Consider the following 16,409-nt stretch of genomic DNA (forward strand, 5'->3'; position numbering starts at 1 on the left):
TTGTTATGAGTGCGTGGGTGACGGTCTTTCTGGCTTTGTGGGGTATCCACTTGAAGGTCTTCTGGAGGATGCGGAGGGTGTAGAAGCAGGTGAAGGTGACAGGGCTGATCTGTTGGATCATGGTGAGGGAGGAGTTGAGTACGATGCTAAGGTTACGGGCGTGGTCCGTGGCGGTGGGAGGGGGGGTGCAGAGGGCGGAGTGCCACCAAGAGTTGTCCCAAGATACAGGGGCGGGTCCAGAGATGAGGACTTCTGTTTTCTCGAAGTTGAGTTTCATTCCTTCTTGGAAGCTGGGTCTGGTCGTTTCGGGGGCTTTGGTGAGAGAGAGGAGGAGCTGGGTGTCGTCCGCATAGGATGCAATGCAGCTTCCGTGCTGTTTGGCGATGGCGCGGAGTGGGGCCATGTGGACTTTGAAGATCATGGGGCTGAGCTATGACCCTTTTGGTACTCCGCAGGTGATCTCTGTAGGTTTGGAGAGTAACGGCAGGGGTCTGATCCGTTGGGTTCTGCCGTCGAGGAAGGAGCGGAGCCAATCGAGGGCGGTTCCCTGTATTCCTGTGTTTGGAAGTCTGGCTGCAAGAGTGAGGTGGGACACGGTGTAGAAGGCTGCGGAGAGATCGAGTAGGATGAGGGCTGCGGTGCTGAATATGCCTCTCCAGTCCGCATGTAATGAATCCGCATGCTGTCACAATGCGGTCGTAACAACGACCGCGTTGTGACAAAGCATACCATTACTCCGCAAGTCGTTACAACGACTTGCGGAGTAATGGTATGCGTTGTCACAACGCGGTCGTTGTAACAACTGCATTGTGACAGCATGCGGACTCACGGATGCAGGATGAAGGTGCTTCACCGCGGTGTGGCCTTGGTCTAGGAGCGTGTGGGTGTCATCTGTGGTGGCAAGGAGGGCGGTCTCGCTGCTCTGGCTGCTGCGGAATCCTGATTCGGAGGGGTTGAGGATGGCGTTCTCTTTGATGAAGTTTGTCGGCTGGGCGTTGAGGATCTCGGTGACTTTAGATGCGAAGGGAAGGAGAGAGATGGGTCGGTAGTTCTTCAGGTCCATAGGATCTGCAGCAGGTTTCTTGAGGAGTCGTCTGGGAAAGTGTCGGATTCGAATGAGGCGTTGATGGTGCGTCATAGCTCAGGCGCTATGGCAGTGGCGGCTCTGTGGAAGATGTGCTGGGGCAGGGGTCCATGGGGGCTCCTGAGTGAATGCTCTTCATGGTCGTGGTGGAATCTTCGGTGGTGACCGGGATCCAGGTGGTGATGCGCGGGCCGTCTGTCATCGTTGGAGGGATGGCTGGTTTCTGGGGTCTGCTTGCTGAAGTTGTCGTAGAGGGCCTTGATTTTCAGGTGGAAGTAGGAGCTGAGCCTGTTGCAGAGGTCCTGGGAGGGAGTGATGTCCATTGCTTCGCTGGGGGGTTTGGCGCATTGCTGGTTGATGTTGAAGAGTTCCTTCGAGTTTCTGGAGTTGGAGAGGATTTATTCTGGAAGAAGGTTGTCATTGTGGATCTTATGTGTTGGTGGTATTATGTCATGGCGTTCTTGTATGTGATCAGGTCTTTTGCAGTTTTGCTGTTTCTCCATCATTTTCAGAAACGTCTGCAGGAGCACCTGGCTTCTTGGAGGTGGGTGGTGAACCAGGTGGCCTTCAAGGGGCATTGTCTGTCGGCGGTGCGGGTATGTCTGCGCAGTTGGGGATGCAGCGGTGTAGATCCTTGGCAGCCGAGTTAGGAGTTGAGGTGCTCCTCTGTGACCTTCACGGGCGAGGAGTAGGTTTGAGAGCGGTGGCGGTGCTGAAAGACAAGTGAACCCAGTGGTGGTCCATCCACAGGGGCTGCGTGGTGTGGCTGGTGCAGATGTTGTTCCCACCTGCTAAGATGGGGTTGAGGGTGTGTCCTGCCTTGTGGGTAGGAGTGGTGATGAGCTGTTTCAGCCGGATGTTGGCGAGGTTGTCCAGGAGGGCAGTGTAGTTAGGGTCGCTGAGGTTGTTGAGGTGGAAGTTAAGGTCTCCAATGAGTATGTAGTCCATTGAGGTGATGGTTTGTGGTGCGATGAGGTCAGCATTGGTAGGGGCAAGCGAAGCGCAAGGTCTGGGGGTTCTGTTGGCATTGGTGTCACGCAGTGGTTTTCTAGGGCCGGTCTGGAACTGGAAGTGGATATGTTGTATGGTGGCGGAGGAGTCACTCCTGGTAGTGCTGGAAAGTCGGACGGAGCTCTTGTGTGCGATGGCGAGTCCTCCTCCTGCCCAGTTGGGGCAGTCCTTCCTCTGGAACTTGTTGCCGTTGGGAATGACGATGTTAGTGGTGGAGGAGGCGTTGGTCTAGGTTTCTTTGAAGAAGGCGATGTCTGGGGAGAGAGTGTCGAGGAGGTCCCAGATTTATACGGCATGTCTGTGCAGGGATCGCATATTGAGGGGATGCACTTCAGTATTTTGGGGGTGTTGGCGTCCGGCATGGGTTCAGCAGCCATGGTGGTGTGGAGGGTAGTGAAGGTTCGGCGGCAGTGGCAGCAGGAGAACTGTCCGTGGGTGGTATTCGGAATCGACTACTGGCAATTGTTGTTTCCTCCGGGGTTGAGGGTGAGGAGCCCAGCTGAGTCGTTGCATTGGGTGGTCGGAGGACCAGGGTCCCTGATGCCGGTCATGGTCGGGTCACGGACGGGCTTGCCTTTGGTGCGGCCGTGCAGCAGCCGCCAATAAATAGAGGAAGGGAAGTGCAGCTGGGAGGCGGGAGCGTGAAACCAGCAGTGTGGAGGGGCCTCGGGGGCAGCAGCGGCAAAAAACAGGCACAGAGGGCGCGAACCGGAATGGAGGCAGAAGAGGATCAGGGGGCAAAATAAACTAAAAATAAAATGAATGCAAATAAAATTTTCTCGAGTCACACTGTTAGTCATGTTTCTTAAGTATGTATTAGTATCACACCCAATGAGCATGAGTTGATCTAGCAAAACACTCAAATAATTACGCTACATTGCTGTTTTGGTTGGTCCATGAGTCATTGTGCACTTAGGAGTGTTCTACTACTCCTCCCCTGCTCTGCAGCCCCGCCACTCACGCAAGCTGCTGCAGCAGGAGGACAAAATAAAATAACAACATGACGTTATTATCATTTCATTTTTTCCTTTCTTTTGCTGCTTCAAGGCAGTGGGGCGAAGCTCCTCCGCTTTAGCAGAGGAGCAGCAAATGGGCAGGAGTAACCCAAATACTCAAAGCAAGAGGCGACGTGTCTAATTTAATGCCCGATCTCACTAAACACACACCCATATCGGCGAGAGGCAACACTTCTGAGTTCTTCAGCACATTCCAGTTGCCTGTTACGGTGATTTAAGGGGGACTCGTATTTACTTAATGGTCAAACATATGTACTATTCAGCAACATGTGAATTCACTACTGTACCTTGTTGTAAAAACTCAATAAAGAAACAACCAGGGGTGTTATGGAAAGACAGGGTAATGTCACATCATCAGACTTTTTATTAGAAGCAAGATTTTTCCATCTTTTTTTGTTTACAAAGGTGAAGTTAAGGTATTCATACTGTTAACATTTTTTTTCCAGAGAAAAGTATATTCTACCGGAATGTTGTTGAAACAGATGTTTTCATTTTCTCTACCTACATCCTTTGAGCGAAGCTTTTTACTACACAACAAATTGTTCAATAAACTCTGACTGCTGCCTGATGTACTTTGATTTGCAGACTTACCAAGGATGGTTTCCATTTCTTGCAGAGCAATACAAGCTGCTGAGTGATCACATTGATCGAATGGCCCCGGAATAGCTGTAGAGCATCTTGGCCGCGACAGGATCGAAGAGGGAGATTGCCTCCAAGACAACTCAGTATTGAAGATCGCCTCCTAGCAACTACTGCAATAAAACCTGCATGTTCGTTTGCCAACCACCTCCCTCAAGTTGTGCCATGTCACACATCTTATTAACCCACATCAGTGCACCAGAAACTACCTGTAAATTATATATTTTTAAATAATAGGTTGTTCAAAGTCTTTTGTCTACAAAACAGAGTATCTATTTAGAGTTTCTAGTGAAGTAGCTGTGCACATTGTCTGATTTCTGGGCAGGTTGGATGTATTGGTTCTGTGTCAATGTCCAAACCTCAGTGCAATGTTCTCCCAGTGGTCATCAAACTTCAAGTGTGTGGCATGTTTTAAACTTTGAGAAGGTGGGGGTCCTTTGAAGGATATTGCCATTTAGTGTGCACTGTTGCTACCCATGGTTTTCCTCCAGAGTAAGCCATTAGGTCAGAGAGCCGCGGTTCGGACTGCTTCTGCTGTTGGGTTTGCAGATGTACACATGGACGACGGGGCACACATAAGTGGTCCACAGTATTAGTTGTTGTTCATTCCTTTCAGGTGATGTAGCTTTGACGCTGCCTGGTGGCCTGCACATGTCCCTTGAGACATATTTACGTGATATCTTTGATAGTCAAAGTGCTGATCTGGTGCTTGCCTCGTAGTTGGGTGCTGGGCATTGTCCTTTGCAGTGAAAGGGCAAAACCACTGACATGGGAGTCTGGTGAGAATGGGGTTTGTTTGCTTTCTGTATGATGTATTGGTGAGAGTGGGTTAGTCGTTGCTAGTCTTGCCGTTAGAAGATGGGTTGGAAATGTATTTACTAAGCTGTCGGCTTGCTGCGCCTGTGCTCTCTGTGAGCATGAAGACTGTTGCATTTTCTTTATTCTTTATAGAACATTTATAGACCTTCTCAGAAAGGTACATGTGCCCTCTTAGCAGCTTAAATTTCTATTATTTCGAGATAAGGCTGTCTAAAGAATTATCTGCAGTGTTATGACAAAAACTATAGTATGCATTTGCACATCTCAAAATCATAAAAATAGCAAATAGTAGGATAAGGAGCTATTAAAGTGCCACCATTAAATATTTTGTTTCAGATAAAAGTTTTTAAAGGGTTTAGATGACATGGAAAGCTTCATTAGAGATGGGGTTTATAAATGTTTGATGTCTTTAAAGTTGTTTGGTGTGGTAAAGTTGTTCGGCGAATCCTTGCAGGTAACGGCATTTATATCTTCCGATTCATTTGTATGCACATTTATAAAGCGGAATACACCGGTATTGAAATCTGCATGTTAGGAAAAAAAGCTTTGATTGGCTCTTACTTTTAATCACTCTAGAACATAACACAAAGTAATACAAATGACATTTAGTCCTGCCCATAAGCTTGCAGTGTCAAATGGAATAGTCTTTTCTTATTGAACATGCTTGTGCCAAACAGCCATTGGTGCATCAAAATAAAGCCCTAGGGCAATATCCGCGAATGCGTCCTAATGCACATTGACTCAAGGCAATTGTTTGATAGTGTAGTGCAGAAGAGAAGCTCTTCATTCATTTTCCTGTTTTGAAAAGTGCTTGGATTTGGGGCAGATCGAGGGAAATTGATCACAGTGATAAATTTCATTCATCTGCAGAGTTTGTTCAAATTCGCTTGTGGCCAGGTTTGACAAATTGTTTCTCAGAGCAGGCGTGTGTTACTCCAGGCTGTGGTGTGCATTACACCTGATCATTCAGCATGCCTTTTCTATGTGTAGATGTGTCTTACTCCAGTCTTGGATGTTACTCACAGGTTTCCAGGTAATTCATGGTTACAGTCATTAGGCAAATTTCACGCCTAGAAACACCTCCCAGAAAATAGCTTGTGTAGAAGGCCTGGGTATTTAACTGGAACTCATATCTAAGATAGGAGGAGGACACACTTCGAAAGAAAAGCTTTGCGAATCTGCCCAGTTTTTTTAAGATCTTTTCCCTTGCGCTTCGAAACAAATCTGAGAGTAGGCATAGGGTGAAGCAATATGGGTATCTAAGCTACTGTACCCCTTAATTCAGATGTACTACATTCTTCTTCTGTGTGGAATTCAGATGAGATTCAAATGAGAAAGGAAGAAACAGTGATCAAGTCCTTAAATTTTGATGCCACAGTCTTGGTGATGCAACATATCTTTCTTATATATCCAAGAGCGCTCCTCAACAAACTGTGTTTAATGATAGCTGTCAAATTGGTAGCCTTTGGAGTGACAGACAAATCAACCAGCAAACCACTTTGCTTCTGTTTCTTCAAATGTCAGTTCAAATGTCCCTGTTTCGCATCAGGATTTTATCTGATCATCTGTAAAACCTTGCTGGTTATTTCTTAATGATGAAGTAAACCTCTTCTGGGTCCAATGTGCCAATAGAGATCCTCACAAGTACTTAATATAGCTCACAACCTATTGAGACCAGTCAACAGTTCTAGGTTTTCTCTAATGCTTCTTAACTGTGTACAGCTCTGGCTCAGTATTTGAGCAGCAGTGGTGGTGGCGATGACACACTGACAAAGAAGGAACTTCCATTTCTTTCTGCCTCAACTTCCACAGAGTGCCATAGGTCTAATCTTGTAAGAGATTCCCAAGTCTGGTAATGGGTTGATCCAATCCCCTGGTCTTTGCCCTCTACTAGATGGTTAAAATTAGGAAAATTAGCACAAGAGTGCCGGCTGCAACCTACTTAATTGGCACTCGACTCCCAGCTCTATTGCAGACCGTCTTGGCTGTTACCGTCATGACTGCTAAAGGTGATAATTTCTCTGATCCAAGAATTGTCAATTAGTGACTGCCCTATTTTCCTTTACAGAGATCTGTGTACAATATGTTACAGTTTCTTATTTGGTTCCAGTAAAAGGTTGCAAATTATGGGGCTAAAAATGGATTGGGTGATTTCACTCACCTCGGAATTTTAAGGGAATTACATTTTGGAATCTTAAACTTTTTAATAGGAATTGTAACTAATAATGGATAAATAGTTTTAGTTTTGTAAACTGATTACTTTCGCATTCCAGTATTTAGAAAATTTGCTCTGGGAATCTAGTGGTAAAAAGGCATGATTTCTGGGTCTTTGTGGTCAATAAAGAACTTATAACTACTTTTCAGCCAAACAGTACATTACATTATAAGAATAACTTAGTGCAGGTAATGCTGCACTAAGCAGATGATCAAGGGTTGGCTGTCTGCCCACTTTTAGCGCTGGTGACATCAAAACTCTGCCCGCTGTTTACTTTGATCATGTGTTTGGATCATCCACACCAAGATAGACTGAGCTGTTCTTTAGAAAACTCTTGTCCAGCATCTTCTCTTCAGTAATTTCTTAAATATCTTTGCACCTCCCAGATATAGAGTTTCCATTCTTAAAAATGACCAAAGCCTAAAAGTGCAAGTGAAGTAGAAAAAGTATGATAATTCTATTCACTGCTTAAAACAAATGCAATTTTCCAAGTGTGCCAAGTACAAGAGGTTAGCTGCTTAGCTATCTTAGCTTTATGCACCACTTCTCTTGTCTCTTTGATGTTAATTTCCGGTCAACATTTCTACATACGTTTAGATAAGTGATTTTCCAGTTTACAGTGTGACTGCAGAGAGACAGGTTGTAGCAAGGCATTTTGGGTTATTCCATTCCATGAAGCAGGAAGTAGCAAGCCACCTTACCTATTTTTACGATTAACTTAATTATAAGATCTAGCTATATCTTCTCTCGGTCTTCAGAAAACACTTGTCTTTGCAAAGTTTTGCAGTCGGTCTCAAATGTACCATATTGATCTTTTCCCACTCTTCAGGTAGTCTCCAGGAAACACATCATCTGTAGATTGGTTTATCGTAATTGCTATGCACGGTCATCTGTTGAGTCTGCCACTGTGTGCACGGAGCTTGGTAATGGGCCCTTGCCACTAATGTACGCAAGTGGAATTGAAGCTATGTGTTCTTGGTCTCTCTGTGGTTGATGGATGTTTGTGATTTTTCATGACTAACTGGAGGTTTTAGTCTCTCATAAAATTTCAGACATGTTTATTTTCCAATATTTATAGTATTGAGTAAATGTGTTGTCCTGCTATCTAGATGCTCAGCAAGTGTAAAGTAGATTTTGTTTTTCTAGTGCTTATGTCTGTTTTGGTCCTGTCAAACACATTTCCCAAAATGTGTTTTTTCCTATTCATCAAGTTATTCTTCTGCATCTTTTTAATTTGATGTTTTAGTGCCAGTAGTTGTTTAGATGTTTTTTGACTAGTCATTTGTGACTACCTTTCCATGTTAGTTGGAAGTATGCGATTGTCACTACCACTATGAGGCTGACACATCTCTATGCATGACTGTTCACTAAGTTTTTGCTACTTTGGGTTCGCTCCCTTAGTATTCTCCTACCTTCATATCAGCCGCTCCTCTTTCTTTATTGCCTCATGTCATCTATCCCATCTACGTTTGCGATCTATTTTCTTTTTCATATTCCTTTGCAATGGTTCTTCTATTTTTATTCAACTTTGAAAATTCGTATTAAAGCCAATGTGATTTTGTCTGCTCATAAATTCCTTTCTAACCTATTTTTAATTAATGTAAACATTTTAGCTTTTCTCAATTTTATCCTATTGCAATTGGAGACTTGCATCTTCTACATCCTCCTTTTGCAATTAACTGGTACTCAAAGTATTTATGCTATATATTCTCTAATTTGTATAGCTTGTCTCCATCAATATTTCTCTCAGTTTTCCCACTCATCTTACATCTGTAGATTGTATTTTCTAAGATATACAGGGACTCAGATTTTGATTGAAAAGTAGTGTCCTAGGTTAAGTGTCGATAAGTCTGACTATGTTATAGGCACAAGACATAATCAGGTCTTTCTATGTAGCCTGACTAAAGTCTAAACTCAGTGTAGTTCTTTAGTAACCCTGAATTTATTGCGGCATAAACCATAAAATAAACCAACCTTTTATATGCTGTTTAAAAACAATTCCTTTAGATTTAGCAAAGAACCTTCACCGCCTCTTGAGGGCGTGGCCGTTCTTTTGTTACTTATTGTCCATCTTCTTTGTCCAATAGCACGTCATGGGTTGATGCTGTGCAGTCATTAATTAGACCTATACATCAGAAGAGATAGTTGCAAACCTGCTTGATGCACTTGGAAAGCCATACAGTAGAATAATAGCTGGTTTTATAGGCAATATTCTTTAATTATATGCATGTCCAGAAGGCGTAAATAATTTAGCCTTGACAGGTATACCTATTCTCCTCGCCGGATAGCTTATCTTCTCTTGACGCCCATTTCCAAAATATAGGTATTGAACATAATCTGTCCGGGCCTCTCTCCAGGACTGATTTGCCGTGACCACTGATCAATCTGTCTTGGCAAAAGAACTATATCAAATTTGACCAAAGTGTAAGGGATTAATTTGCATACCTGTGCTCCAGGAGATGAGGGCTGTTTTATCAACAAACAGATATTTATTGTGCCAATTACTTTCTCTACCATGTATTATAGTTGTAATACAAGTCTACAGTGCTGACCTATGAGAAGCTAATATTACATGTTCAAATTGGGCAAAGCCGTTGTAAATTATAAACTTGTTGTGAACCTTCATGCACCATATCTATACTCTATATTTTATTTGTCCTCATTTCATTGCTGTGTGTATACATATACAATATGTAGACCTGGCCCTTGGGAACTGCGGAGTCTTTTTGATAGAATTAGGAGCTGCGTGCCATGCACTCCTGGTTAGGATGTGTGTGAGGATATTTACATCGCTCAAGAAATGCGTATTAAATATATCAATATTATTTGGAGAAGGCAATATGAGGGACTGGGGTAAGCAGATCTACAAGCAAAACTAGTCAATTATTAAGTGAGTTCACTTTGTAATCACCTATTCACCATTACTTCCAAAGTACACCATAGACCAAGGATTTCTGGCCCAGTTTTTTAGTTTTCTTGTTCTGTGCACAGCCAGTGTCCGTCATAGGGCAATGGCTGCTGTACATTTATGAACTCCTCAATGTTACTAGTGGCATCTTTACAATACTAAGTGTTTGCATCCTCAAATTCTAGGTGAAGGCTATAAAGAGATAGAGTTCTGGACAAGTCAAATAAAGGGTACTAAAATGAGTAGCAAAAAATGTAATTCTCGATAATTTGCTAGTGGTACAATGAGGGGGTGGGCTCAGTGGAAACACAACATTGTATCAACATCATCTGAAAAAGTAATTACAGACAATATTTATGCATATTCAGAGTATTTAATCATACTGAACATATAATGCATCATGTTCTAAGAATAGTACATTAGTCAAAACAATTTAGTGTGTAGGTGCCCCAGACTATTGGGGGGAAGGGGGCGGAAAGGGTTTGGTCCATCAAGGTGCAGAAGTGTAAGTTAGTGATGGAAGGAGTGCAGTGGATAGTGCGTGCATCCAACAACATAAAAAAGCCTATCCAGCCTTAACCAAGGCTACATTATTTACAAAGACCGAATGACAAATGAGGGGGACACGGTGAAACCATCACTGTTTTCCACATTCAAAAAGTTATGGTTTCGGGGGCACCTACGCACTAAATTGTTTTGACTAATGTATTATGCTTAGAAAATTATGCATTATATGTTCAATATGATTAAATACGCTGAATAAGCATAAATATTGTCTGTAATTAATGTATCAGTTGATGTTGATATTGATACAATTATTGTATTTACACTGGGCCCACCCCCCTTATTGTAGTGCATTTCACCCAGGTCCCAGTGACTGTTTGGGTTTACCCCATTATTGTATAACTCGATAATTTACTAGTAACATGTAGATTTCTAGAGGAGTTGCAGTGTAATCTTCTAGGTACAGAACCTGTTGAATTGGATTTTCGTTTGACATTTTGCCTGCTGCAGCACATTGTTTATCAGCCTTCTGCTCCTGATCGGATGAGGAATGTTATCCATGTGTTTTACAGGGACATTCTGCTGGAACACAATGACAGTATGTGCTGGTATTCGAGGTGTTCAACTCTTTGGTGGTTGTTCAAGAGTCCTTGTATCACTGAGTTTATGTGAAGTTATCTGAGCCACTTTGAGTAGTGCAAAAAAAGTTGATGGTTTTTGATGAGTCCAACTCTTTTATAGTTGTTCGAGAGTCATTGTATCTCTGTTTATAGTCAGTTTGAATGGTGGAAGGACACTTTGTACAATGTAATGTGCCCTACACAGCTCTGGCTTGTAGTAATTCCCTTTCAGAGCACCTTTGCTAAAAGGTGGTTTCTCATGTTAGACATCTGAAGTCTTGTTCTTTTGGATTAGATAACTCTTTTCAGAATATGCTTCATTAACCTTTTTAGCAAGTGAATGGAAATTGTTGCTCTATTGTTGTTAGGGTTTGTTGTAGCATATTTCCAGGCAGTGGCAGGACCACAAAATGTGCATAAAAGTTTTGTTTGAATTCTTACAGTTATAGAACCATATTAAAGCGAGGCAACTAAGATTGTACATCGTCCGGGAACTTGGTTGCTTTGCTTCTGGTCCCTACGCCGTTGAGTTCTATTGTCTTAGAGAAGATTTTGCACTTTGACACATCACTTCTTTCCACTCCCTATATGTTTATGTATTTATTCTTGTTGTAAGAAGTATTAAGAAAAACAGCAACTCCAATGTCAATGGCTTAGGGTCTGTAACGTGTTTTACTCCAGTGAATTCTCATGCCTGCAAATCAAACTGTGGCGTTGTTCTCTGTACCCCTGTGTGGCACTTTTGACCCGGTTTAGAACAGGATTGAAAAGTCTAATGAGATAAGCGAGAGATTAAACTTATAAAAAAGGTTAAGTAATTCACCTTATTTGCCAAGCTTGTTTTTGGGAAAGTTTTAGAAAAAATGGTGGGGCATATATTTGGTTTGAGACTTTTGTGTCCTTTGGTGTCTTTTTACAAATGCTTGCCCACTTCATAGTGCTGTGCAAGTGCAGAAACTCTACTTGCAGTTTCTATAAGCAAGCAAATTTGCTCCTTGGATGAATATTAACCAGCATTGCTACATGTTGTTCCAAATCACATTGTTTGGAGTTAAATACGGTTTGCTGAGTGGACAGAATTTGAAAAGGAAATGATGTTTGTCAGTTTGGGTTTGGGGTTTAAAACAAAGGCTGCCTTACCAAAGTGACCAGTCAAGGTTATCAGGGGAAAAAGGTAAAGAAAGCAACTAAAAAAGAAAAATGGCTATCCTACGTTGTTTTTTTCTTCTTCAAAAGTCTGTTACGAGTGTATATTTTGCATATAGTAGGATGTTCCAGACCGTTCCTCATCCCATTAGTGAATCATCATCTCTGAGGGATATTATTTAAATTTTTTGACTGTGTACTCATGTACTACTCACTTTAACATTGTCACTGTACTTACAAAAGCGTCAATGCCATATATTGTTTTCTGTACATGTTGAGTATTTCAAGTGTAAGAGTATTTCATGTGTTGTTTTGGGACTGTGAAACTGGAAACCATGTCATGGGGAGACAGTGATATGGGCATGCCAGTCTTTATTTATGGAAATTCCATTGCTGCATACAATAAAGCAGTGAAAATGGCGACTGGCATTGGGACTAATATTTGTGCAAAAGTCTCACCCTTGACTGTAAAATAAAATAAAAATTAAACTGGAATAAATTATTGTGTACAGACTTGTGTCAGACAATGTATTTGTCAGTTTCTGTGCTCTTGTTGCGCCCATTTATTTGCGTTTTCGCTTTATTAAACTTACTCACTGCTAATTCTGAATAGAATATCTGGTGGAAATCATGACAACTGGAATCCAGTCGGTGTACCTAAATTGCTTTGGTGTGGTGTGTTTAGGAGTGTCACCTCACCTTTTGTATTTGACCAGTATGATTTGTTATGTGCCAGAAATTGTGCGCACAGTGGTGGTTTGTCAGTTTCCCAGGGTTGGGCTATCTGGCTTCGTTAGTAAAAAAAAAAAAAACCTCTCTCCCTCCCTCCCTCCCTCCTTTTTTTTTTTTTTTTTTTTTCTTCCTCTCTCTCTCTCCTTCTTTCCCTTTCCTCTTCTTTCCCTCCCCCGACTGGCCATTTACCTTAATGAAGTGTGAATTTACTGTTCTAACTCCCCACACACTTTGATAGTAAGGAAGTGTGGCTGGTCAGTGAAACTCACGGGAACACGTATAGGAGTGAGAGTGGGTTTTATTGATTTTAATACTCTCCGTTTTCGCAAGGTGCTTCTCTAGTAAGGAAGGGGGTTTTCGTGGTCCTTCTTCTCCGGGGAAGTACAACTTTTGCGTCTCTCCGTCACAGGAAGGTTATAAAGCGGACCGAGACAAATGTACCTGCACTTTTACTGGTCCTCCTAACGCACCGGTCCTCACAAAGATAGTCTTTCTCTGCTTCTGTCGGGGTTTACCCACACTATGAGGACCGATCTGGTCCTTACAGAGTGGGTTATACATTCACACTCGCACACAGAGTTTATCAAACCCCTAAAATATTGTGGCATGGTTTAGAAATTTTGCATCTTTGTTGAATTTCTGTGCCACTTGATTTTTTTTGCCCACCCTTTTTCTACCCCACTTAACAATAATGGATAGGAAGACTTGGCACTCGTAGTTCTCGTAGAACTTTGGGGGTGAGACCAATTTTGCCAGATCCCAATAGGGAAAATCCATTGTAAGTATGATCAAATCATGGCACAGCTCGTTCTTCATAAAACTACCAACTGCAGTGTCGTCACACTTACACTGCCAAAGGGTACATGTCTGCCCATAACTGGTCGCAGACGTATTGGGTTAAATGCCACCTAATCTCCGATCGGCTTGACTAGTCTTCCCATTAATTGCCATTTCTCTACACACAATCCAAGTTGGGTTTCTCTAGCATTCTACTTGCTCTCTGCACAAATGTACAACCATACACAACTGAGTTTGTTTTTTAATTTGGTGATAAATTTGAAAAAGCAAATTTCTCAGCAGGCATATTTAGAGAATACCCCAGTGACTAGGTAAAATGTCTCACTGTCTTTACGCCCGCTGCATTGATTTGCTTGTCACGTATTTGAATGCTGGTGATGCCGCACTAATCTTCCATGGAGGTCAGTATATTACCTACTGTTCAGTTCTTTACTAAGAGGAGGAAGCAGCAGTTTCCAGTACTATACATTATTGGAGGTCGGAGGAGTAGGATATATTTTTTGTGGTGGTAGTTTTCAGGTTTTCCTTGCTGTTGCATATTTCTTACTTGGCCTTAACAGTGTGTTTTGGCAGGTACTGTTGCTAAATACAGACTTGGCTTGCTATATATTTTGTGACCCGTGTTCGTTTCCTTATTTGGGCTCAGTCTCGTGAAGTGCAGGTTGTTCAGTCTAGCCTCACTCATTTCAGTGCTTTAAATAGAAAAAAAATAAGGGCAGGTTCTGACCAAATTTAACGGTGGTGGAGCGGAGCTAATGACGTGGTTAGTAGACAAGCATTCCATCTTGGGCGAGTGCAACTGTGCACAATAATACAGCAATAGTTCTTTTTGTCAATGCATGTGCAAAAGAGTAATTTTAAAAGTATCTTTCAAATTTCATGTGTTCAGTTTACACATGACACATGAAAGATATTTGTATATTCACATTATACACACTTATTGACATTGTGGGCAATTTGTGAAAGGAACTTGCATAAGGATAAAGTGCGATCACTTTCTAGTTAGGAGATTGGCAGATCTTACAATCAACCGATAAGTTTCCTCAGTGCAAGTTAGCATAAGGAATGATAGTTCAGAGGCGGGAAAGAGACATTACAAATTGGGTGGTAGCTTGGAGAATGTTTTTGATGAGTTCACTCGTCAATGACATTCTGAATGAGGTCAAGTAATTCTGCCTAAGTGGGGCAGACAAAGCAGGCCTTGTGCGATCCAGTAGGTCTGGACTGTTTGGGATGTCCAATATCTTCTATTTTCCATAATTACAGATGAGGCTCTGGCCTCAAGCTGAAGCCCTGCTCACTGGCACAGTTATGCACCCAGTCATGAGCATGGAAACAGAGGCACATCCCCACAGGTAGGCGTGTGTTTTCTGAAGGGACAGGTAATGGCTCGTTGAAGGGAGCATGGTACAAGATCCTCTGCTTTGAAGGTTGAAGCAGTGGCACAGTTATTGAGGAGAATAAGACTATATGGAAAAAGTTTTTTTTTTACTGAAATTGATTTTAAACTAGCCTGTCTACTGTTCACAGAGCCACATTTAAATGGGCGCTGCAGAGAGGGTGCTTTATTACAATAGATTGATTGCACCCCTACAAAAAATCTTAAAGGACTCCTATTTAAAAACTGACCCACTTAAATGGTATTTTATAGTAGCTGGAAGACTAAGAAAGAAAATACATCCTTTCCTAGAGGCTTATTTGTGATCTGTTGCTACATGATTCCCACACGCATTTACCTTTGCTTTCACATGCCCTCTCACCACTCTCCTGCCGTCTTCCCTTATTCTACCCATGAAACACCTTTTTCATGGCCATTTAATCTCACTCTTTGCCTTTTATCCATCTCGCATTTCTAAACCTTTTCCATGTCACCTCCTCCTTTCTGTCCCTCACATCTTACACCTGTTTTCTCCCTCCGTATATGTGTCTCCCTTCCTCTCCTTTGCCTTGTCTGTCTTCCTCTCCCCTGTCCTGTCTCTTCCTCTTCTATTTTTCTCTCTACCTTCACTCAGTTGCTTTTATTAATTCTCTTCCTGTTGTTTTTCTAGAGGTTCTTTTATCTCTTTTCCCATCTTCTCCTTTCACTGCCTCCTGTTTCTGCATCACTCTATCTTCCTCCCTCTCTTTCTCATGCGAGATTGGCGGCTCAGAATTCCGTAGCTATTCGTTTCTGCTTTTTTTTTTATTTATTAATGCAGTTAACAAAATCTTGTTTCTGTTCCATTTCAATACTTTTTCAATGTCTTCTCTCCCTTTTTTGTCTGGTATGTCAAGTCATACATTTACCAATCTGGTTTGCAATTGAAGAGAGAACTAGCTGGTCGCACACAAATTAACTGATTGCCGCTGCCCGCGTCCCACGCAGGGGGACATCAGCAGGGCAGCCCCCTTAGTGGCCACTAGTCATAGCCCCCCCCTTCTTCAAGGTTAGGAGGGGAGGCTCTCGGAGCATCACCAGCCCCTCCCCCGGGGGACACCAAGGATGCACTTCCGGGGGGGGGCGCTCTTGTGGGGGTGGGCGGGCCGGGTACTTATGCCCCGGCCGCCTCCAGATCGGCCTCTTTTTTAGAAATTTAGCCCCATGGAGGATAGTTGCCCGCCTGCCGCGCTGCACAGATTTGGTGAGTGGATGCTATGCCCCCTCGTGCCCGCTCCCCCCCTTTCTGGGGGTAGCAGCTGGGCCGGGCGGCCCGCTTAGCTGCGGGCCGCTGAGGTGAGGCGACTCAATAGTGTTGTAGCGCCCAACCCCCGCCTCGATGCACGCCCCCCCCTTTCTGGGGGTCGCAGCAGTGCCAGGCGACCTGCTTAGCCGCGGGCCGAGGAGGCTGGGGGTAGCGGGGCGGGGCGGGGAGTTGCCGCGAGTGCCCCTCCTCGTGCCTCCCCCCCTTCTGGGGGTCGAAGCAGTGCCGGGCGGCAC

At 43.2% G+C, this 16,409-nt stretch overlaps 1 protein-coding gene across 3 annotated transcripts in view; it reads left to right on the forward strand.

Moving 5' to 3' along the window:
* Window positions 1-9,967, forward strand: part of KIAA0513 (KIAA0513 ortholog) — a 300,297-nt gene extending 290,330 nt beyond the window's left edge. For 2 of the 3 annotated variants that reach the window (XM_086945833.1, XM_086945832.1), the window contains one exon: window positions 3,728-3,926. In XM_086945833.1, the coding sequence (XP_086801959.1) occupies window positions 3,728-3,777 (50 nt within the window). In that variant the 3' untranslated portion in view covers window positions 3,778-3,926. Of the gene's footprint in view, window positions 1-3,727 lie in introns of all 3 variants that reach the window. The other variant, XM_086945834.1, reaches the window with a different exon arrangement.
* Window positions 9,968-16,409: the final 6,442 nt, after the last annotated feature.

Source organism: Lissotriton vulgaris, chromosome 12 (assembly GCF_964263255.1).
Source record: "Lissotriton vulgaris chromosome 12, aLisVul1.2, whole genome shotgun sequence".
Classification (NCBI taxonomy): Eukaryota; Metazoa; Chordata; class Amphibia; order Caudata; family Salamandridae; genus Lissotriton; species Lissotriton vulgaris.